At 35.5% G+C, this 24,625-nt stretch overlaps 1 protein-coding gene across 2 annotated transcripts; it reads left to right on the top strand.

Moving 5' to 3' along the window:
- Nucleotides 1–25: 25 nt before the first annotated feature.
- Nucleotides 26–23,074, top strand: LOC141436500 (uncharacterized). 2 transcript variants are annotated; one of them, XM_074099512.1, is made up of 9 exons: nucleotides 26–306; nucleotides 6,774–7,505; nucleotides 8,571–8,622; nucleotides 8,775–8,830; nucleotides 9,855–9,930; nucleotides 10,899–11,025; nucleotides 12,857–12,922; nucleotides 15,533–15,585; nucleotides 15,702–23,074. In XM_074099512.1, exons 1-9 carry the CDS (start codon nucleotides 288–290, stop codon nucleotides 15,706–15,708), a joined length of 1,188 nt encoding a protein of 395 aa, XP_073955613.1. In that variant the 5' UTR covers nucleotides 26–287; the 3' UTR covers nucleotides 15,709–23,074. The 2 variants fall into 2 exon arrangements, with proteins under 2 accessions (XP_073955613.1, XP_073955609.1); XM_074099508.1 differs by having other exon boundaries at nucleotides 28–306; nucleotides 8,703–8,830.
- Nucleotides 23,075–24,625: the final 1,551 nt, after the last annotated feature.

Raw genomic sequence — 24,625 nt, 5'->3', positions numbered from 1 at the left:
CTCAGCCGCAGCCCCACATAATTTCCTGTGGTATGGCGTGGTTCGTGCGGCCATTTTGTTTGTTATTGTGCGACTTGAACGTCTCGTCTCTAGCGTAACGTAACGTACGTACCTAGCCCAAGTCGTCGAACGAAATTTTAGTGCGCGTCATAACTCTCTTTAATGAACGGGCAAATAATTACCTCACAAAGAAAAGAAGCAATATTAATATTAAGTGTTTGTTCAGTAAACTAAGTTCCCTATGAATATTTATGTTCAAATCAGAGGAAAAAGTGAAGTGTAATTAAATGCAGGATACACAGTCAGGTTCGTTGACAACTTTCATTTGAAATGCAATTTGTTTTACCCTAATTTTAAGCACACTTGATTATTTCGTAACTTGTCACATTTTGCCAATGCGAATGATTTACTTAACATACGATAGCGATAGGTAATAGGTTAATCACCTTCAACGTTGAATGCTATTTTAGATGCATAGTTCTGTATAGTGTTAAAATTAGAAAAGTAATAATACACAGAAACCTATATAGAACGTGTCTCTAATAAATGTTAATTTTTTTGGTAAAGGTGACTATTTCACAGCATAATTTAGGTATCTTAATGATGTAAACCAAGTATCTAGGTAATTCTAGTGAAACTCGAATAATTGCTACACTACACCTGAAATTACCTTGAAAGACTTGTACTTAGTAGTATTTTTTTTATTTTGACTTTCCACCTTTCTTTGTTCATTCCCTAAAACTGTGACAAATTTTAACATACAAAAGAACAATAGTATTATATATGTTGCATTGCTTGCAAGTAGGTAGCACAAACATGATTTCTTATGGCCCTAGTCTCTTTCAAATTGTGCCTTTGCCCAGACTGGAGCTCATCTAAAAGGGTAGTAATTGGGACACACCCATTTACTGATAAAAATAAATCATGTTTGGTGATAATTTTATGAACAGCAAATACTTCACTAACCTTTTAAAACTGCCATGCTCTCAACTAACTTCAACTAGGTACATTACTTAAGTGGCAAATTTTATGCTTACTTAATATTATAAAATGCGAAAGTATGTTAGCTACCTCTTCACACATAAACCGCTGAACTGATTTAGACAAAATTTGAGACCTTGACAAATATATAGGATTTTTTTATCTCAGAAAATTGCAGTTTCTGCAGAAACAAAAAAAATTGCAAATGGTTATTATACAAGGTGTTAATTAAATAATTGAAAACCAGAAAGTACTTTGCTCAGAATCGAGAATAGAATCAATTAAACTATGTTTTAAATTAGGTTGTGTTTGTGTTCTTGAATCCCTTTTTTATTGTGCCCAGTCTAAATGTTACAACTGTAACAGGTGCCAATTAACTGTTTTAAGCGAGTTTGCATACTATTTTGATAATTTAATACTAGATGATGATTTAGATGTTTTGCTGTCAATGTGTGATTTTCTTCTAAAAACATCAAAGCGCAACTGACACATATTATGAGTGTAGAGTTAGGAATGAAGCACAATTATTGACTTAAAATAACATTTTATTATTATTATTAAAGGTTTATTTATCCATACAGTACAATAATTTTTTATATAAATTATTTTAGTGATTGTTTACTATTATGGCCCCTTTTGGGTAAAAAGCCTCCATCTCTTTCCACTTTTGTTTGTTTTGATCAGTGCTCATCCAGTTATTTCCGGCTGTTTTTACAATTTCATAATCACATCTTTTCTTTTGCCATCCTCTGTCTTTTTCCAGCAGAACCAAGCCACTCAAGTTGTTTGTTTATATAAAATATATATCTTTTAAAAAAATGAAGGTATTCAAAAATAAATGCAATCAACTAACGTAAATGTAAAAATATTTTTGAGGCATTTGAGATTTTCAGTTATTTAATTAACACCTTGTACCTAATATTTTAAGTATACATAGGTTTTATGCTTGTGTTTGTATGTAAAAGATTTACTTTCGTAACCAGCCATTGCATTTCAAACAATTTCAACTTATTGTTAAGTTTTATTTGCTTATTAATATTATTAATTATAATTTAATTTTTTTGATTCTTCGTATGCCTGAGTGTCTCTGTAATGAAATAAATACCAATAAACAAATAAATAAACGATTTGCATTCAAATTTCAGTTTTCGAATATCCACTGTACTTTCAAATTCAGAACTTTGTTTTTATGTCAAAATTCATTCTGCGATCAGCAGCCGTACTATAAGAATGTGCTAAATATTTTTATTATTTTGACATCAATACCTATTCCATCATATATCATAAGAGTTTCACAATGCAGTTAATAACAGTGTTTTATAACCAGTTTCATCACACATTTGTATCCTGTTTTAATTAACCCTCTAAGGGATCTTGAAGGCACAATTGTAAGTCGTACAACTTTTGTACCATTTTAGCTTATTTACAACGTCCCTATTAGTTTTTATATTAAGTTCGTTTTTGTATGCATTGTTACAGGTGCCTTCTATCTTACATTTAATAAACCTCTTGAACATTTGTCTTTACCTCTTCATCATAATCTGTTGCATGCATCGTGACATGTTTTGACAGTTTATTTAACAAAATTGTTACTTTAGTTAAGGGTAGTTTCAACCGCAACTGTCACAAATTATTAAATAATTGAGGTACTTCGGTGATATTTTTGATTGGTTAGCGAAGGCTTAACAGGCTGAAAAGGCTTGTTTCTATAGTCAGGAGTTTTGTTGGAGTAATTAAAAAATCATTTTTTCACTTTCCTCTAATCTTACTATCCATCAAGATGGCTTGAATCTAAGTTCTTATTAATCTGGCGAAATCTAGATGTGTTTTATCTAGATTTCGCCAGATTAATAAGAAGAGTCACCTTAACAGTAATTTTCAAAATGATTTGTTTTCGGAAAAACGGTGACTTTATAACCATATTTGTTTATTCAACCTTTTGGTATTTCGTTTTTCTTTCCAGTTTTAACTTGTGGCATTATTGTTCTAGCCGCGAGGCGTTTTTTTATACCTATTTCTTCTTTTGGGATCTATGACTTATTTAGCAAAAACGTTCCAAAGCATTGTCATGTTATTATTTAATTTCACTATTGTTGTTACTGAAATAAGTTCCAAAATAAAAAAAATATTGTTGAGGTTTGGATTGGAAGATTTTTGCTAAAATACGTCCAATTTTGTTTGTTACGCATCGGCATCGCATTTCAGCATGCTGGATGAAGGAATTATTATAAATTAAAAAGCAGAGGCACGAGGCATGCTTCAAATTTTCGCATTTGTTTTTGACTTTATTTTAACGCAAGATGCACCAATGTCAGATCAGAAGAACTATAAAATTTTGAATTTGGAAGTGTTATTCCACACGCACTTCCTCGCTTAACGCCGTATTATTTAGGCTATAGGTATTTAATTTTTAAGAGTTAAAATTGTGTAATTAGCTCAAAGCTATTATTTAATTTAATTTCGGCTTAAGAGTCCATTAACCAAGTACGACGAAATCAGACGAGAACTGGGAGCTTCTATCAGGTGAGACGTGAGACTAAGTTTTTATTGCAACGTGTGTTGCCAGCTTGGGTTAAAAAAGTCCAAATTTCCTCTATCCGCTGAGTTTTGGCTGTTTTATTTTCATTAAAAATAGCCTGAATCCCAACTTTTATTATTGTTTATTAGATTAACCTACCGTTTTATTTGTGGTACTGCCACACGACAACAGAACATAATTAAAACATGAAAAGTTGCTGAGTTCCGTCCTGCGGAGACGATCCTGGCTGGACTACCAGGATGTCACTACCAAATTATTGTACCTACCTATTGTCACGCAATTTACATGTATGTACAAGTATGCCAAATTTCAAGACAGCTACTACTACTACTACTGGAAGTTGGTCGAATTTAACTTGCAAGATTTAATTAGAGACAGACAATAGGACATGTGAAACTAAATAAAAGCTTGTAAAAACCGGCCAAGAGCGTATCGGACACGCCCAAGATAGGGTTCCGTAGCCATTACGAAAGAATTAAGTAGTATTTTTCTAAAGATTTCGTATTGTGTATGGATCTTTCAAGTTTAGCTTTAGGTATATTTTATACGTTAGGCTGCTATTTACTCTTAAACTACTAAATAATTCTCAAGCAATTTTAGCCGTTATAATTTTCCTTGTAAATTTGATGTATTTACTAACCTGAATTTTTTCAAAATTTTCCACCTAACAGTAGATTTTAGGGAGGGGGGGGGCTCAATTTTAACAATAATTTCAATAAAGTTGAATATTTCGCAAACAGATCACTGAATAGAAAAATCGTCAAATAATCTTGGCAACCCCTCTATGGTTTTAAAAGACCTATCCAACGATACCACACTACGTGGTTAGTCGAGAGAAAAAAAACACCCCCCTTTTACGAGCGTATGGGAGGTACCCTAAAAAAAGTTTTGTTTTATTTATTTTACCACTTTGTCGGTGTGACTGATATGTATATTCATGCCAAATTACAGCTTTCTAGTACTAACGGTCTCTGAGCTTAGCCGCGGACGGACAGACAGACAGAGACGGACAGACATGGCGAAACTATAAGGGTTCCTAGTTGAATACGGAACCCTAAAAAGTGAGTTTTTTGACTCATATCTTATTACGTCCATGTCTAAGTTAATTATCCGGTTCATACGAGCTCGTCAATCAATCAATCAATGAACTGAGGCGTCTGCCGAATTTAATGGAAATAAAGAAAAACACGGTGTATAGCAAATAATGTCAGATGTCTTAAATTATCTAAGTCAATGATTTGACTTGTTAAACGCTTTTAACTTAAATCCTCCAAACCTTTATAGACTTAAATTAAACCTTTAAGGCTCAGAAGATTTAAATCTTGAGGATCAAAGACTCGAGGTTTCTGTGCTCATTAGCTCATAAGCAGTAGGTAACGCTTGTAACACGAACTTGTTAATTTGAGGCTTATACGGTCGAGGCTTCTAGACTCGCGACTCGAGACTTTTAGTTCGAAGCTTAAATTCACAACACTTACTTATATTGCATCCATGGGTTTTGATTAGTGTCGTGAAAAACGATCAATTCGAGGCTTAAAGACTCGAACCCTAAAGACTCTCGAGGCTTAACTACTCAAAGCCCGCAAAGACAGTTTCTTGCATCCACACGCATAAAATAAGCCAATTTATTTCTCAAATATAGTCCAGTCGAGTCTTAAGGGTTCGAGTCTTTAGGCCTCGAAATGAGCGTTATCCACAACTCTACCTCTAATTGAACCATTAAATTTTATCATTTCCAATCACTACACATTCAAAAATGTTTTTAAAGAAGTAGTTTTATGGTAGTATAAAATAAAGTATTACTTCACATAGGTAAGTGCCGCAATACATGGCCTATTTTTTTTCACAGTATCATTCTGCCTTACACATCCAATATTCTCTGTATGAATTCTGTAAGTGGCACCCCACTGGTCTAAATAACACAATAGGAAACACAATAAAACACAATAAAGTCAAAGTCAAAGTCAAAGTCAAAATATCTTTATTCAATTTAGGCTATAACAAGCACTTATGAATGTCAAAAGAAAAATCTACCACCGGTTCGAAAAACCTCAGTTGAGAAGAATCCGGCAAGAAACTCAACGAGGTATATATATATTTTTATTAAACAGATTTACAATATTATTAAATGATATGTATACATCACAAGTATTTAACACAACTTTATTTTAACACAGTAGGTTCGCTATTTGAAGGGATCGCTAATGCGGATCGGAATTATTTCCAAATATCCCTGTCCATGATATAATCATTACTTTATAATACGCCTTTGATATTAATGTCATCTTGACAATAGATCTGAATTTTGTATCCGTTTCATTTGATAATTTTATTTTATTTTCACATAATTTTATTAAAATAGTTTATAGTGTATGTGTGTATGTAAACCCTCTATTGTACAAAAATGAAGGAAGAAACACTGACATGACAACCAATGAGACACAGGTACCATCAGCCAAATAAGTGGTCTATCAATTTTTAAACAAGTTCCTATCAAGTGAATATGTCGCTAAAGTCGAACTTTCTAGTTGACAGACACGTCTATTGGCATTATTGTTTTATGACATGCAAATGATTATCCTCTCAGAACAAGAGGGAGAGGCCTGTGCCCAGCAGTGGGACGTATATAGGCTGGGATGATGATGATGATGATGAAATGATTATCAACTTTAGGGTGATAGATCACATATTTGGCTGATGGTACAAAGTCAACCTTGGATTGTGTATGGGGATGGTGTGGATATGGTATGTACTTAAATCTACATGAATTCGTCAGTTGTATACTCCAGAACTTTAGGATGTTATTTCTGACACTATACAACTTTTTTTTTGTATATTTTTATATTTACTTATAGAGCTTATATATGTTTATAATTCAAGTATGTACCTATATGTACATAATGATCCTTACTTGGATTCACATAGATATTAAATATGACCTTATATCTTTAGAATAAGGCTACAAGTAGTGGAAAGAGATTTTCTTAATAGCTAGAAATAAGTTTTTAATTGTTAAAATTTTCATTTTTAATACAAGCTTTTTGTTGACTGTACCTACTTAGATGGTCATCGTAACTACATTTCCATACCAAAACTTCCAAGATTCCACCCCCACATACATACATAGGTACATACTCGTACATTGCAAGCTTGTAAAAGGTCTAAATTCATATACCAAAGCAACCCATGTGGCCTAGGCTTAAGCTAAGAGATCTGTTGCTGTATTATTATTCAACTTAATTTTATTCAACAGATCTTGACAACTGCCGGAGACTGGGAGTTGATGAACAATACATCAGGTTTCGGCCTTCACCAAACTTCAAAAACATGAAGAAATTTTTAAAATCAAAAATAGATAATTCTGAGTCATCTAGCCAATCCCCACCTAATGGGAGTTTGGAACAGACTACACCAAATAACAACCTCGAGAGCCCTCCGAGAAGTGTACAACAAAGGCTGTCTCCTATCAAACAGATTGTTCAGCCCCCATTGCCGCTGGAACCTCCCCCACCGGACAGTCCTCCAATTATACCTGTGCCTGTAAAAGAAGAAATAATTGATGATGAGTACCAAGAAAATGGCCACGAATCTCCTAATCTTTCAACATCACAGGCTGACACATCACCACGGTTAAGTTTTGACAGAAATTCCGAAGAACCCGATAGTACATCTACTACTACTACTACTACTACTACAGATAGACCTAAAATAACGATATGCAGAGATTTCATCAGAGGTACCTGCAGTAGAGCAGGCACTTGTAAATATGCTCACCAATGTGACCTATCACAATTATCGGGCGTATACACCTTTTGTAGAAATTATCAAAATGCCGTTTGTACCTTTCCGCATTGCCGATATGTTCATGCAACAGTTTTTCAAGAACAAGAATTTTACAGAACAGGAATTCTGCCGCCACAGGCCTTAAATCATTTGAAGAAACCTTTTTACATGTTGCCGCCACCTCCACCCCCACCACCAGAAGGTAAAGCTTACATTTTTAATGACCTAATTTTATAAACAGGGAGTAAAAACAATGTACCGTAACAAAATTGATTTTAAACTGATGTAGAAAAACTGAACCCCCACAACACACTCTTGCCAAGAAAGTCGTCAGGGAAGGTGATCATGAACTGACTACCATTAACCACCATTAAGAGTGTAGTGTAGTGTGTTAGAAGAACAGAACATATAACACTACCAAGTTATGTCTGCACCTCGCATTTAACAAAACCAGTTATTTTTAAAACTCAACAAATAGGAGACGAAAATTCGTAAGACGCGCATCGGCGACAAAGAATGAAAGATGCTAATGCTGAAATTTTCGTCTCCTATTTGTTGAATTTTTAATTTTTAACTGTTCTTATTAAGTGTGAGGCGCAAACTTAGCTTGGTCGTGTTAGAAGTTAAAAATTGTAAGTTCTCTTTCGTCACAATTTTCTCAGTTGTGTTACAATCTCGGTTCAGTCTCAGTTACGTTATGATACCCCGGCTTTTTTGAGTTAACCTTTTTTTGTTTCGTTTAAGTTTGTCTGCATGTCAATCTATGTAATATAAAAGGTCACTATATTGGCTATTTAAATAATTCTTATACTATAGTAGATTGTACAACAAGAGCATAAAACGAGGGTGGATACACACGTCGAGGGGAAAATGGGTTTAATGGTGATTTTCCATCGGCGAGGCGTGACGAGACGACGCGAGACGAGAATGGAAATTTGCATGCATTCTCGCGCGCCCATTTCAATTCTAGTCACGCTTCGTCTCGTCTCGCCTAGCCGGTGGAAAATCACCTTATTGCTCGAGATTTACACTCTGCTTTTCACTTCGATGGCGAGGAAATGAAATAGCAACAGTAGAAACAATTGTTCACTTACTATGTACCTTTTATTGTTTATGCATTACTATTATACTTATAATTTTTTAGTTTTATTGATCTATTTTGACTGACTTGATTGATGCACAAAAAGTCATTTTATGTCGCCTAGATCCAGCATAAAAACGAAGCGTTTACGAGCATGAGAAGTGAAAATGTATTATTTTTTTTCAGAAGCACCAGTAGATATTAACCAAAATGCAAGTCCAGTGTCACCGCACAGACCGTAAGTAACATAATAACAAATAAAATGTATGGGAGTCATGGTATAACCAACTAATCATACTTATTTTTTTACAATTCTAGTGCAGACAAGCCTATAATAAGCTGTGTGCCTACTTTAAAATTGGAATCTAAACCTGCCGAGAATGATTTCAGAAATATGCTGCAGGCTATCTCATCTCCCTTGAAAAGAGAATGGAGTGCTAGCTCATGTAAGTGATGTGTCTTTATTACTATTATCTAGATAGATAAAAAATATTTGCAAAAAAGTATCAAAAGAAACATCCATTAAATATTTACAGGCAGAAGCATCTGGAGGGCTACTACGAAAATCGAAAATTGAAGTTCGTGTCGTACCGTCCCGCTGACGATTAAGTTATTTAATACGATAGTGAGAGGGATGGTACGATACGAACTTCAAATTTGGAATTCCGTAGTAGCCCCTCAGCTTTGAAAGTACTTTTAACCGAATTCATTTACTATTGTGTTTGTCATTCGAAAATTAAATGGCCTTGCCTAGCGAAGCCACAGTGGGTTCGATTCCTACGCGTAATTATACTCAGCAGCACAAAATTTGGCCCACTCTACATACTAATTTACCTGCTACTGCATACACTTGAGGCCCAGATTTTTTGCCGCTCGGTATATTTACTGCATCTTATTAAAGTGGGCTTTGACACTACATTTTAATAAAAAAAAGTAATACATGAATAATTTAAAGTTATTGCTAAACGACAAGTGTTATATGAGCAAGCGAATTTGTGAATTGTTTTAATTATTTTATTTGTACCATGTCAAGAGTTCCATTGTGCTTATCGGCTTAACAAAATTCATAACTGTGGCATAAATACCTATAATTAATATGTATTAACAGGTGTGCCAAGAGCGCAATACAATTAAAGCTTCTGACTATACACGTTTCTTTTTATCTCTATGATATAAATTTAAAGTTAAACAATAATTTCATGCTCAGCTTTCATAAAATGAGGGTGACGTGTTGTAAAACGTGCCCTAATATTGTGCTATAGCTTTCACCTGCATTAAATCCAGTTCTAGTTTTGGCTATTATTATTTTATAGTAAATTAGACAGCCTTCATGATACCTAAGACTAGACGAAAGCAGTTTTAGCATTCAGATATGAGATAGCCACCAAGAGCTGTTGTTGCCGAGCGGCGCGCGCTATGGAATTGACTTTAAGCTAAGCGACTTGCTATATTCGATTGGTTTGTCTGCAGTCAACCCGCCGCGCGACCTCGACAACAAAGAAAACTTCGCAAAAAAATGCAAAAATTGCGACACTATGGAGTTCAGGTTTGCTATTTTAATACATCTCGTATTGCCGTTTACCACTTACGACGTAAGTAAGTGAATTATAACAGCTCTGCCATTTTAGATATCGTGGACACGTGTGATTTTGCGCTTCGATGTAAAGCCCTCATAAGTCCAGTTTAACTCACTCTAGACACGAATCGGCATGATTACAAAGTAAAATGGCGGTGCGGCATGATGCTTTTTTGTATATGATTAAGAGTTCTTTTTGTATCGTCATGAAGATTATGGCGAATTATAACATTTAAAAAAAACACTATTGATTTTAGTAGCTTGAGCTATTGATGAATGCGTCGATACCGGTCAAGCCGCTGCTCAAGCAAAATTTACGTTTCTGCCTTAGTGGCAGTATCGTCCGTCCCGACAGGCCTCTCCCCCCTTTCCAAAGGCCTACGCTTCTCACATCTAGCGCGAAATAGGCCTGCCTGGGTCGGATGTTAAAACATAATTTTTCTACGTATACCTTCAATACCTTGCTCAGTTCACCCACAACTTACTTAATGGCGGCATATACACGCAATATGAATAAGTGTAACTTGCATTTGAAACTGAACACTTAAGTCTTGGTCAAGTTGATTCTGACAGTATTAATGCTTTAGCGATATTAAGATTGTGAGTTCAGTTAAAGGTGATTAATTAAGATGCTATCAAAGTCGAAAATATATTAATGAACAGAAATTTAATTATTTATCTATGTATCTAATATATTTCAAATAAAATAGGATGCCGCCTCTCAGCTCTGCCCGCAGTTTTTATTACCCCAAAGATATCAAATATGTTTGGAACAGATATTCTGCTATATAACTATTAACTGTTCCAAAATTGTAATAATCCCATGAACAAGTCAATTGACTTTGGAATTTTGCGCATTAAAACTTGTTAGGAATGCTTGATTGGTAGGAAAGTACCGTCTTCTAATTGTGACTTTCTAATTTAAAATTCTATTACAGATTAGAATTTAACAAGTCAAAAATTGAAAGTATGACCAGATCGTCCGAAGAGCTCAGGAACAAAGCTGCGTTGTTGCACAAGAAAAGCAATACGTTGTTTTCAGTCCTGTTCACGGTATTGAAAACGGTATGAATGTTTGTAATAAGCATGCTATACGAAAATACGGGTCATACAATAGTACATTGTTGTAGAGGAACGAAAATGAGCAATAGATGAACGACACGACACCCAAAAGGGTCTCCACTTAGCATGTTGCCGCACATTATGTGCAGTAACGCTGGTTTTCTGTGGAGCCCAAACGTTTAAATATGTATGCATGAGCCAGTTCCCTTGCCCCAGTCAGACGAAGAAAAATAAAAAATGTAAAACAAGGCTCAGTGTAAAAGAAAAAAAAAATAGAATAAAATACTGCTGTCGTGGCAATAAATAACCTTAAACATTTTCTTTTGCGATGCGATGCCTCCGACCAAAGGAACTGTCTGGCAAATAATACAATTTACACCTGCAACTGCATTGCTGTTTTCACATAAAATAAGTTTCTGCTAAAAAAATCATATTTAATACAAGATTTCTCTGCTGGCTGTATTTTTGGTCGACTGTACTTGCATTGTCGTCTGGCTTAAACATATATGTGGAACAAATTGAATCATGACCCAGGGTCTAACCTTTGTGCTACTAATGTCTTGTTGACATCTCATACTTTTGTCGAGGAAATCATAGTGAAATTGATTATTAAAAGGTTCCAACCTGGGTTATGATTCAATTTGTTCGACCGTATATCATGCAAAAATATGTGTAGTACTCATAGTAACAGATTAGTGGTATTAATATTAAGGGTACGGGAATATAAAAAAAAGTTTTTTATATGACCTTGATGCTAGGGCTGTCAACTGTACAGTCCGTGAGCTGTTAGAAAAACCTTTTGGATTCGGGGGAAATTGAAAGGATCTTTTTGACTTGGTAGCAATACATCACACGAAGAGTGCACTCATTGTGTTTTCATTGATTTATATAGAGCAGTTAAAACCACCACTTATTTATTTAGTTTATTTTTCGGAAATTGATTTCCATGGGAAGTCAACTTAAACAGGGTATTTTTGTAAATAGCCGATCACGGGAAATCGTTTATATTAACTATTTGAATTAACGATGGAAGATTTCGAAAATGCTGATTTTGTTTTATTTGTATCACGATAAAAAGACACGTTGTATTAAACTAAGGTTTATTTTGTACTGATGTACCCGAAGCATGCTTCTGAAGGTTTCTTTAGGAGCTCACGAAGTGTAGGTACTATTTGGGTAAGGTTAGCGTTTTGCCCGCCCGTTCCAGTGTGTTATGAATATTGATGCATACGAACGATGGCCCGTTTCTACTAATATAAGGATGAATACTTCACTTCAATTTATTCCTTTAATGAGGTTGTATGATAGCTAATTTTCGATAACTTTGGTCCAGTCAACGAGTCTGACTTGAGTGATTTTCGAGTGTGAAACAAACACATCACTTTGGACAACAAAAACACATTTTTTCTGATAGCTGATGAATAAGTTAAATAAAGAATAACGGCAAAAAATCCCAAAAACCTAAACCTAATCCTATCAAAATCAACGGTTACTAAGACACAAGAATAAAAACTGCATTTTATTCCCGTAATTGTGGAATACTCACAAAAAATCATATATATATGTGACATTTGTTAAAAAAGTTATACAAATATTTGAAATTATCAAAATACTGAATATCTCTAGGCATTTGGTTTATGAATGCGCATTTTTACATCAAAATACTATATTTACCTCTTTTATATTTACCCAAGAGATAGTTGGCAACCCTACCTGGAGTGCGTTCAATATTAAAGATTGCCTGATTACAGATCTGTAGGAATTGTAATGATCATATTATATCGCGTATTTACAGTTGAGCAGAGTGATTTTAAATACTTATTTTTATTTTCAGCAAGCTTCGAAGAACGGTTTAAATGGCCTCTCAGCCACATTAAATATGTGTGGAGAGAAAGAGAAGGTAATTATTAATTTGAATTAAGAAACCTTGTACCCAATAGTTATAGTGCTATAATAATGGTTTTTCCCAAATTTTAAGAAACAGGCCTTACTTTTTTAAACTAATAACACTAATGTTCAGATAATTGATTAAAAAGCAGATAATTAAACTAAAAATATTTCATAGTTTTCAGTAAGGTCCGACCGAGATCTCGGTGTCGGGCTCGGTTTCGACAAATCTCGGCCAAAAATCGGGCCGAGATCTCGGTATCGGTCTCGGCCCAAAACAGCCGAGATTCTCGGCCGCGACTGAGACTCCGCGACGGCACTGAATTTAAATATTGGCGCGCGGTTTACCGCGGTGTCCGCGCTGGCATGAGCTTTCTTTGGGATTTGATTGGTCGCCCCGCCCGGGTTCACGCGTATGGTATCTACCTACTTGCTTACTGACACCCGCTAACAAGAGTAACAAGCGACACCTCGTTCATTTCTTTTCGATAACGATTGTTTTTGGTAATACTGTAGTTTGATTTACGTGATAATTAAGTTTGTTTATAGGACCCGGTGGAAAGTTTAACTAAACCATAATAAAACTTTTTTTTTCATTCATAACGCGTATTTTTGGGTTCCGTAGTAAACTAGGAATCCTTATAATTTCGCCATGTCTGTCCGTCTGTTTGTCCGCGGCTAGAGAGCTGTAATTTGGCATGAATATACGTATCAGTCACGCTGACAGTGGTTAAATAAAAATATATTTTTTTGGGGTACCCCATCCCATAGACGTAAAGTGGAGGTGTTTTTTTTTCTCGACTAACACTAGTGTGGGGTATCGTTAGATAGGTCTTTTAACACCATTGACGGGGTCACCAGGACGATTTTTCGATTCAGTGATCTGTTTGCGAAATATTCAACTTAACATCTAAACTGTTGGGTGGAAATATTTGAAAAAAATCAGGATGGTAAAGGTAGTCATTCACGATGACGCGTGCCGTGGTTCATATTACAATGTCTAAATTTGTCAAAATCATGCGTCTTCGTGGATGGCACTAGGTATAGTAACGATATCAAATTTACAGGGAAAATTATAAGGGTAAGATTCATCATCATCATCATCATTTCAGCCGAAAGACGTCCACTACTGGACATAGGCCTCCCCCAAGGCTCTCCACTCAGACCGGCTAAGATTGCTTGAGAATTACTAGTAGTTTAAGAGTAAATAGCAGCCTAAGGTATAAAATATACCTAAACTTGGAAGATTCTGTACACAATACGAAATTCTTAGAAAAATATTACTTGATTTTCCGAAATGGCTACGGAACCCTATCTTGGGCGTGTCCGACACGCTCTTCGCCGGTTTTTTAAAGATAATAAAATGATAAATATAGAAAAAAGCACTTATTTTTTGTGTCTCGGTCTCGGCCGAGAATATATTTTTTTCTCGGTCTCGGCCGAAATTAAAAAAGCAGTCTCGGTCGGACCTTAGTTTTCAGTTTTAAAAAATAAAGACTGTTAGAATAAGAGGACAATATTGGGTATCGAAAGTTTTCTAGGATGGTCCATATTATATTTTTTATCGATAGGACTTGTAATGTAGCTCATTCCTGTATATAGATATTATTTTTCAGTCAGTTTTATTGTAAAAAAAATTGAAAGTTTATTTACACTAGTTTTGTAAGACCATTTATACTAAAAAAATATGGACTTTTGTTGGTCTGAAATAAAGTATTTTTATTTTTATTTTTTTTTTTCAGCAAACCACACGTTTAGTGAGATTATAGGTTTTGTGCCTTGGTCTGTTAGATTTGAAAAAAAGAGGTCGGATTGACAGCCGTCAGTTGTCAAATGTCGCCGTACGTACCTACAGTCGAACAAATTGAATCATGACGCAGGATGGAACCTTTGTGCTACTAATGTCTTGTTGACATCTCATACATTTTTCAAGGAAATCATAGTAAAATTTATTATTAAAAGGTTCCACCCTGGGTCATAATTCAATTTGTTTGACCGAACGCTCGTATGTATCGTTGTACGGCGACATTCGACAACTGACAGCTGTCAAGGACCTCTTTTTTTAATCAAACAGACCAAGGCACAAAGCCTATTAATCTCACGAAACGTGTGGTTTGCCGAAATAAAGTTTCAATTTATTTTTACAAAAAAAACGGCAAGTGAGAAAAATATATCTACAGGAGTGAGCTAAGTACATTATTTATAAGTCCACTACTATCGATAAAAATATAACATGGACCATCCCAGAAAACTTAAGGTACCCAATTTGGCGTTAAACGCTGTTACAAACTAAGGAACGCTATTATGGAAATTATCGTCATGTTTTTTCATTTCTGTACAATAATTCCCCACAAAATCTGTTTAAAAACATTTTTACCTACTGTTGTCAGCCCCACAAAAGAACAGTATGCGTGCTGAACCTTATGTTAATCTTGTACCCTTAAATAGTCGAACAAACTGAACCACGTACCAAGGTGGAACCTTAGTGCTACTAATATCAAGTTGTCATCCTTTAATTTTGTCAAGGAAATCATAGTGAAATTGATTAATAACAGGTTCCACCCTGGTAAATGAATCAGTATTTTTTAGACTGTGCCTCATACATATTGTTTTAATGTTTCAGGCAATTCTACAGCACATTCTGGAGACCAATAGGAGCAGTTCAAACAACATGATGTAGGTATCTGCCTTAGCCCTATATTGCCCGCCTTATTGCAAACCCATGCCCGTCAAGTCTTCCATAATGATTTTTAAACACCGAGATATTACAGTTTTTTTTCTCGTATTTTCAGAACATAACAAGGTGTTTTAGGCGTTAATATGCTCCGGGATCTGTAATGCAATAGCATTAAATAATGTTAGGCGAAAATTTTGTAATTAAGTGTTGATATATTCTTTATGGTCGAACTAGCTGTTGTCTAGTAGTGTTTTGATGTGTGGAAAGAGATTTTTAAATGTGACGAGACGATTTTGGTTCATTCAGAAACAATCATAGTCTTACATAGACCGCCATTACGGCGCGTTTTTACGAATGAGCACCACTGGTTACATTTAAAATTAAATCTGTTTCCATAATTTAAAACAGTGGTCAGTGAGCCATGCTGTTAGTGCACTTTGCTGCGCCTGCTTCAAATGTGATGGCCACTCTTCACAATGGGCCATGCTGCTGTAATGCTGACACGCATCGTTTTTTTATTTTTATTTATTTATTGAAGCATTGGCAACATAACACGCATCGATAACTAAGCATAGACGAACAATCGTCAGCGGTCATGATCGCTTATAGGTGACACATCCAGCGGGTGCCTGTACTCGTATTTGGTGTATTCGTTCACGCTACGATCATTCCATAGTTGCATCCCATGGTCCATTGTGTAAAGGAGCTATGAATGAAGTACCTATTAAATAGTTTCTATAAATGGCTATCAGATGACTTATTTGTGTAAGGATCAAAGGCGATCCTCGGTCGAATTATTGAATAAAATCTTAACTAATGAGATCTGAGGTAAATCTGTCATACTTGGATTAGCATTAGCTCACATTGCTACATAACGTATCCCCTTTTCTTGGTATTGTATCTTATAAGATACATAATTTTAGATCATCTTTTTGTATTTTTTTTTAGTTATTTTTGTTAGCTCTACGAGAATCCAACGAGGCTTGAATTCAGTACACTTGTTTCAACTTGCCAAGAAAAGGGATAGTATGTTGTCCAGATTAAATCTCTATTATCATTAGTTAGGTAACTTTTTTATTCGTTATTTTGCCATTTAACCGTCATGAGTGTATGAGACTATCTGATAAGTATTATTTATTGAGAATTTTCATGTATCGTTCCTTAATAAGTCTTTTTATATTATTTTATATGAGCGGAAATTAAGATTCTTAAGCTAATTTTGACCAGACAAGTGATCGGAAGATAGCTCGATCGGAGTGCACTGCATTCGCATTAACCTCATGAACTGTATGGGTCTTAACAGTACCAAATCATAGTACATTAACTTAGCGAACGACATCGAAAGGTTCGCTAATACGGATACGCCAATCATCATCATCATCATCGTCATAGTACATTATCTGGTATAATTACTTCATAGCCTTAGAAACTTTGTCAATCTTAGATAAACCACTGTTAACAAAACCAATTCTGTACAAAATTGTATTATAGTTCTTACATTCATCTGGAAATGCGAGGTATATCTGTGTAAAAAGAGAAACTTACCTATTAGTATAGGAAATTATTGTAGGGTAGGATTTTTAAAGTTAGACCGAACTACCGGCTTCCGAGAAGGTGGGTTTTCAACGCTTCAAATAAACAATTTAAATAAAGCATGCTATTTTAGCGAGATAGCTTTCCATCCATTCAAGCTAGGAGTAGGACCAGGCAGATTTACACTTATACTTTTATAGTACCTACTCCTTCAATCTACTCAACGAGATCCAATTATAATTTTTTTCATTTATATCCCCCCCTCCACCTAATAGAACGTTTACGTATGCGTTTTATCATTTATGTTTATCACATTCGAAAATATGAAATTGAATAGTTCATTCATTAAATATTTAATTCACCTTCACTTCACGCTTCTCGTCCTAATTTCCCAGTGAACGTGCACCGTAGCTCGATTTAAATCGGTCAAGTGAGGAGCAGTAAGTACTTATGACTAATGTAAACCTTGATTACAATATCGCCAGTAAATTTCATATTTAAATGGTTTACGAGCCAGACGCATGGGAATCTTGCTTAAAATTTAAAGCTGTTTATTCCATAGACACCGAGGCAGCACTCTCCTGGCAAATTGGCTAGCCACTGTCACTGATAAATACTTAGTTTAATCTTAGGTCTCAATGGGTTACTAAGCACCTGCGAAGTTAAATGTTATGTGACAGCTCGTGAGATTACACAGTAAAATGGCTTACGATTCGCTACTTGCCTGTTCACTAACTTAGATAGTGTTAACCTGGAAAATCACTTGACCAAAGTAATTCGGGCGGGATTTACGATTCACGATACGATTACGATCTGACTAGCGCGTACATTTTGAGTCTGTTTTTTATTACGCGAATGTAACTATCTAGAACACGAAACAAATTGTAAATAGGACAATTAGAGAGCTAGTTAATTCATATTAGTGACGAGTTGACATTAGGATCTAGGATGTTAAAAGTAAATTATCGATAATGATCTTATTAAGTATGCTTAGTGATTTAGAGCAGAAAAAAACTAATAGAGTGCGCTAGCAACTCCATACCCAGTACAGGATATTTCGCTAATATCGGAGTTTGTTGACCAAGGAGCTTAAAAATTAATCAAGCCAGATTCGTTTAGGATTAATTTTCAACAATTTTAATCGCTTGAACTGCTTTTGATAGTACTTTGTAACATTTTAAAACTAACTGGTCTTTTTAATTTCCATTTAGCTTTAGCAACGCCAAGAGTGTATATGCGAAGAATCTCATTCGGTATTTCAGATTAAATTGCCAATGGACAAAGTTCTACCTATAACGCATTTTTTTAATGAACTGGAAACCAACGCAGTGCTTTTAGACCTGCCCCCTGTACCATAAAAATTGCAAGTGCTACAAATCAACGTAATTATTAATTTTATCATACAAAAACTGGCTCAGGAAAGAGCGTGTCAGACACGCCCAAGATAGGGTTCCGTAGCCATTCATTAAAAAATCAAGTAATATTTGTCTAAGGATTTCGTATTGTGTACGGAATCATCCAAGTTTAGTTATAATTTATACATTAGGCTGCTATTTACTTTTAAATTACTTACTAATAATTCTCAAGCAAACTTAGCCGTTATAGTTTTCCTTGTAAATTTCATATACTTAACTACCATTCTGATTTTTTTTTAATTTATCGCCCAACAGTTGAATCGAAATTTTTTCTTGGCAAACCCCCAATGATTTTAAAAGACCTATCCAACGATACGAACTCCACACTATAGGGTTAGTCTAGAGACAAAAAAAACCTCCACTTTACGTCTATGGCAGCTAGGTACCCTAAAAAAACCTACCATTTGGTCTGCGTAGTTGCTACATAAATATATCTGTGCAAAATTACAGCTTTCTAGCATTGATAGTTTCAGAGCAAAGCCGCGGACGGACAGAGACAGCCATGGCGAAACTATTAGGGTTCCGTTTTTGCCATTTTGACTACGGAACCCTAAAAAAGTGTCAATTATTTAGAATTGTAGCATTTGTAAGGTTTGTGGTAATAAGCTGTTTTTTAGCAATCAGTTTAAACTTTTGCTGTTTTTTTTTTTCTATTCTTTGATTACATAGTGAAAGAACAACAATTTTTTTTGGTTGATAACTTAAACAAACCAGGAATGCTCTACTAAGGTGTCTGTATTTGTAAATTTGGTGGTCAGTAGTCACTTGCAACCTGCTGTAAGACAACCTCGAATGCTTTTGTTTTTTTATTCGACTGCATGGAAAACGAGCAAGTGAGTCTCCTGATGGTAAGAGATCACCACCGCCCATAAACATCTGCAACACCAGGGGTATTGCAGACGCGTTGCCAACCTAGAGGCCTAAGATGGGATACCTCACGTGCCAGTAATTTCACGGGCTGTCTTACTCTCCACGCCGCACTGCTGTTGTACGGCAGGATTAGCGAGCAAGATTTTTGGTAGCATAATGCCTTTTTACTTCTTCAGAAAAAGGGTCCACCTTGTAAACTTTATAACCTACGTCTTAGTCTCTGCTTTTGAACTCTTTGAAAAGAAAATCAGTGAATGATTGACTGAGAGATTCGCTGCTTATAAACAAAAGGGCCATAAGTAAAAAAATACCAAAATCTGCCTTATTATCATATTTCACGAAGACATCCGTTAAAATCGGCCTATTAACGTGAACTATACGCTTGCGCTCCTTTGGCATTTTGACGCATTGATGGCTAAGGCAAACGAGGCTAAGAATCTGGTGGCACATTCAAGAGGCGGGCTTCGCCAAGATTTACGGTGACTCTACCGATTGCGCACACAGAATGCGTTATTTACCAGCTCTAGCTTATATGGATCCAAAAGAGATTCCAGCTGCTTTTGAAATTCTAAAGGAGCAAGCGTTAGCGGAAAGCGCAGACATTGTAACTAATTGGTTCTCAAAGTACTATGTAAACGGAACAATTAAAAACGAAGAAGGACAATTGAAATGAGCGCCACCTAGATTTCCACCAGAGATGTGGTTAGTACATGACCCACTTGGCACATGTGTTCCACGCAGTACCCCTTTTTCTGATTTTATGAATCTGGACTTTTGTTAGATATATAATCAAAATTATAATTCAAAGAAGCTATATGTTTGTATTATTATATTTAACACAGTTACAAAATACCTTAGTAAGATTATTCGCGGTACTCTTTAGCGGTAAGGAGTTTCGTGGTACAGTGATTTTGAATTTGGAATATTAGTTGAAATATTTTTCGGTGCAGTCTGAGTCGGTGTAATATCTTTCGCGTTTAAGTATTATTGTGACACTGTTTTTTATCGTTACACAACTTCACAAGAAAGATAATCGTTATATCCTGCTTCCGCAGGACAGAATTTCCTCGTATTATGATTTTGTAGTTGAATATTTGCAGTAACGTGATTGATTATGAGACTCGACCATATCTATCCGATATCTACACTCCCTAAGTAGATGCAATCTAATCTACCCTCCTAAAGGCAATCATGCTGGCGCCTAAGATGAGGCTAAAATATTTATTGTGTACACTCCTAGGCACGTATTCCTGGTTTGTTCTGATTATAATATTGTACTAATGATATAGTACTTCACATTTGGATACGTTGCGGTATCTCGAGTGCTCTCTTGATACGGCAATGAGTGTTGTGAAGGGGCTAGTTTTCTGTTACTGTTCATTCATAAGGCATTATTTAATCGAGGCATCAAATTTATATCTACAACAGATAGATATGTGCATGTGGTTTATAAAAATCATAGATTTTCTGATTGATTAATATCTCTTCTAATCACATTCCATTTCATTTAAAAAACTAAATTATTTATACATATTCTTATGATCGACGTATTATACACCTTAACCTGTGCCTTTACTTGTCTTGGTTTAATTTTAAATTGAGAATTCTTTTACATGTTTCCCGCGCCAATTAATTCATTATTATTATTTGCTTCCGTTAAACAGTTAAAACGTGAAAAGTTGCGAAATGATTTATGTCTACCATTTAATACCTAATTTCGTTTCCTGTAGCACCGCAAAACATACTATCTTGATTAAATGAAACGTAGCGCACTGTTTTGACACCAGGCTCTGAGGTAAAATAGACAGGGTCGTTAAAAAAAAACAATATCACTAACTCACTTAGAATTAATTAACCATTACGCCTTCAAGTTTTTAGTACAAAAAGTTTTACGCGATAAGCGAGAGATAAGGTGTACTGTTAAGTTTTAGTGCAGAAGTACGAAATTATCAAATAAGTGTCTGTAAAATGTTCTCACGTTTTCTATCTGGCTTTATAAATATGTGTTCCCGACATCTTATATTTCCTACGAAAGGGGAAACTGGTTTGTAATGCTCGGATTGACCGTCATGTCTAAAGTAATGACCGAAATGCCCTGAAACGATTGAACATTATTTTTCTCTCATTCTGTTCATGAAACTCTAGGCGGCTAAGACAAGGATAGCTTTAGCTAAGACCACAGGAAAGCTGTCAGGTCTCTCGTGAAACTTGCCAAGGTCTGAATCTATCGCGCTCAATCGGTAATGTGGGCTCACTAGGAGTGCATTAAACGGTAAGCGCCATCTGCATCTGCGGAAAGGAACTGCCTTTTAGCTAGGCTAATACAAGAAGCTAGTCTCAAATGTTATTGCTGTAAAGCCGAGTTTAGACTTGCAAGAGAAATTGTGCAAGTTGCATTACATTGCGGGGCCGTGAAGCCAACGAGTTTGTAGTGGTCAATCGAGCGCCGCAATGTAATGCAACTTGCACGATTTTTCGTGCAAGTCTAAACTCGGCTTAACATACTCTTCAACCTAATACTTGCCTAGTACGTCAGCTACGGGTACAATTAAAGGTGAACGTATACAAGGCTGCTTCCAATACCACAGTTTCCCAAATGATTGATCATTAATCGATTACACTGATATGACTTCAGTCGTTCTGGTGGTTATGTTTAGTGTTGCAGCATTGAAGATGAAAATATTTGTGTTGTCTAATTACTTTGCAAACAGACCATTGTGACCAACACGTTAAATGCAAGGGCAATTATGAACTCTTGTGCCAATAACACAAAGTACACTTAACTCTTCTACTGTCACCGTAAAACTAATTAATACAACAAATAATATGAAATTAAGTTTTTATACATAGCAGTAAGAATACCTTATATGATACGTATATTATTTAACATGACGACTTTTATAGCGTTTCCTAATGCTGATCAAAGCACAATGAAATTTAATTGTTTTATGCTGGCGATACTTACAGCCAGTGGTACTTTTTTTTGCCAATCTTGTTTATTTGGCATGCCAGATTCACAAATGTGATTTCTTATTCGCAGTCGTCATTTCGAACTTACTCCATACCAATATCACAAGCCGCTACGAATACGGTGAAATGTAAGATTGATTGCGTTACGTTATTTTAGCCGCAATGAGGGTTTTCACAGAGGTGAAATATCGCTAGATGGCGTAAGTACCGTCGGGTCCGTTTGACGTTTGCTTGCGATTGGCTCATTTAGTTTTTTAACCAATCATGAGCAAACGTCAAACGGACCTCACGATACTAACGCCATCTAGCGATATTTCGCCTCTTCGAAAACCCTAATTTCGAAGTTTCGGTCTATTACTACTTTTAGGAGCTGTTTCACCATCCATAGATTAGTGTTAACTGGCGGTTAGGTGTGATGCCGTCTCTATTTGTTTTGTTCGAATAGACGGAGACGGCATCACATTTAACCGTCGGTTAACGCTAATCAATGGATGGTGAAACAGCCCCTTATACAGCCTTTTGTCAGCACTGCGAATTCTTGTGATTTTTGCCCAGTTGTCGAGAAAAAATATTGCAATAGTTCGTTCCTTACACTAGTAAGAATTTGTTTTATATGTTTTTAAGTTATTCACAAAATAGCTGTGGAAAAATCACTCAGTGCTCAAAAAAGTGGGAATAGTGCCGTATCTCGAAATCGAGGAATGAATAAGATTTAAAGTTTAATTAATTCGTGTCGGTACCGTTGACCATCAGTGGTGTAGCGGTATAGCACGCGGTACGGATTACCGAGGACCTGGGTTCGATTCCCAGTGATGGTCTTATTTTTCTGTTATTTCTGTGCATCTATATTTCAGTTTGTATTTTCAATTTAGGTTTTACGGGATGACCGTAAAAGTAAAAATTTGGAATTGAAATAAAAAATACAAAAAGATTCCAAAAAACCAATCTTAATTTAATTAAACAGTCGAAGTGCAATTTTAAAGAAGGTTCTAGTGCTGATGTTGCTCGATCAATCTTTACATTTTTATTAGAGTTTAACTAAAACGTCACTTCAGTATCAAACCGTCGCTTGTAGAACAATAGCTCGTAAGTCAAAAATTGGCCATGTGACGTTTTATATCATTCGGTAGACTATTCGGTACATTTTAGAGTATAACCAATTTTTAACTTACAGCTTACGCGATATTGTTGTATAAGCGACGAAATGCAATACCGCGTTCTGTAAGACTAGCGTGGCAAAGGTGAAGAATGTGGGCAACAACTAATACATCAATGCCTCTCGTCAGCAATAAATAATAAAATGTTCTAAATAATGGTCGCCATACACCATCCTTCACGACAGTTATAATAACTGTCATGCCAATCTACGCCTACAAACGGTCAGTTCTAACTGACCCAATCGGCACCGTCATGCCGATTGGACGATAGGATGGATGGTGTATGGCTACCATAAGCAATCGTACCGCATTGATAATCTAACCATAATATGTACATAGAATCAATCGAGAATACCTTTTAACATTTATAATTATTATACCTCTAATATACCTAGTTTAGGACTGAATAATATTTTTTAAGAGTAAAGTATTTTTTAAGCAATTAATTGTTCCGGCGCCAATTCATATTACAACTATAATTTTACATTATAGGGCTTTTCTAATTTAAGTCATTTTCCAATAAATAATAATACTTCGTTTCAGTAATTTGTTCATTTTTAATTTATGACTTGTGGAAAAGAAAGCGCGAATGTATTATATTGTCTTTAAGGTGCTTACTTTCGAATTGTCTGTGTGTGGTGTGCGCGTTATTTTTGTAATGACATCGCAATAAAATTTGTGATTTGTTAAAATGGATTTTTATTGTACTATGTTGTTTTTCTCAGTTTGCAGTTTTGGCGCCAATACTAACAACACGGCTTGCATTCTGCGTTTGCAGTTATTTATTTTTGTTAATAATTTCTAAGGTTTCTGAAGGGGTATTGACCCCCGAGTACTTTTATTTGGCGTATTGTCACTCCTTTTGAAAAGCTCGTAATATCACTAAAGCCGAGTTTAGACTTGCGAGAAAAATCGTGCAAGTTTCATTTCATTGCGGCGCTCGATTGACTATTACAAACTCGTTGGCTTTACGGCTTTGCAATTTAATGCAACCTGTACGATTTTTCTTGCAAGTCAAAACTCGGCTTAAGCGCTGTATAAACGGTCTAGGCGCTAGGTTATGGATAACAGCTCCTTACATTCTTAAAGTACCT

The sequence above is a fragment of the Choristoneura fumiferana genome, chromosome Z, assembly GCF_025370935.1.
Source record: "Choristoneura fumiferana chromosome Z, NRCan_CFum_1, whole genome shotgun sequence".
In the NCBI taxonomy this organism is placed as follows: domain Eukaryota; kingdom Metazoa; phylum Arthropoda; class Insecta; order Lepidoptera; family Tortricidae; genus Choristoneura; species Choristoneura fumiferana.
Note: the sequence above shows the minus strand (reverse complement) of the source record. Positions and strands in the feature narration are given on the sequence as shown.

Bases quoted from the DNA above. Each gene is read 5' to 3' on its own strand.
- LOC141436500 (XM_074099508.1), top strand. The intron at 7,506-8,570 runs GTAAAGCTTACA...ATTTTTTTTCAG, and splicing joins TCCACCCCCACCACCAGAAG to AAGCACCAGTAGATATTAAC. The intron at 8,623-8,702 runs GTAAGTAACATA...TTACAATTCTAG, and splicing joins CCAGTGTCACCGCACAGACC to TGCAGACAAGCCTATAATAA.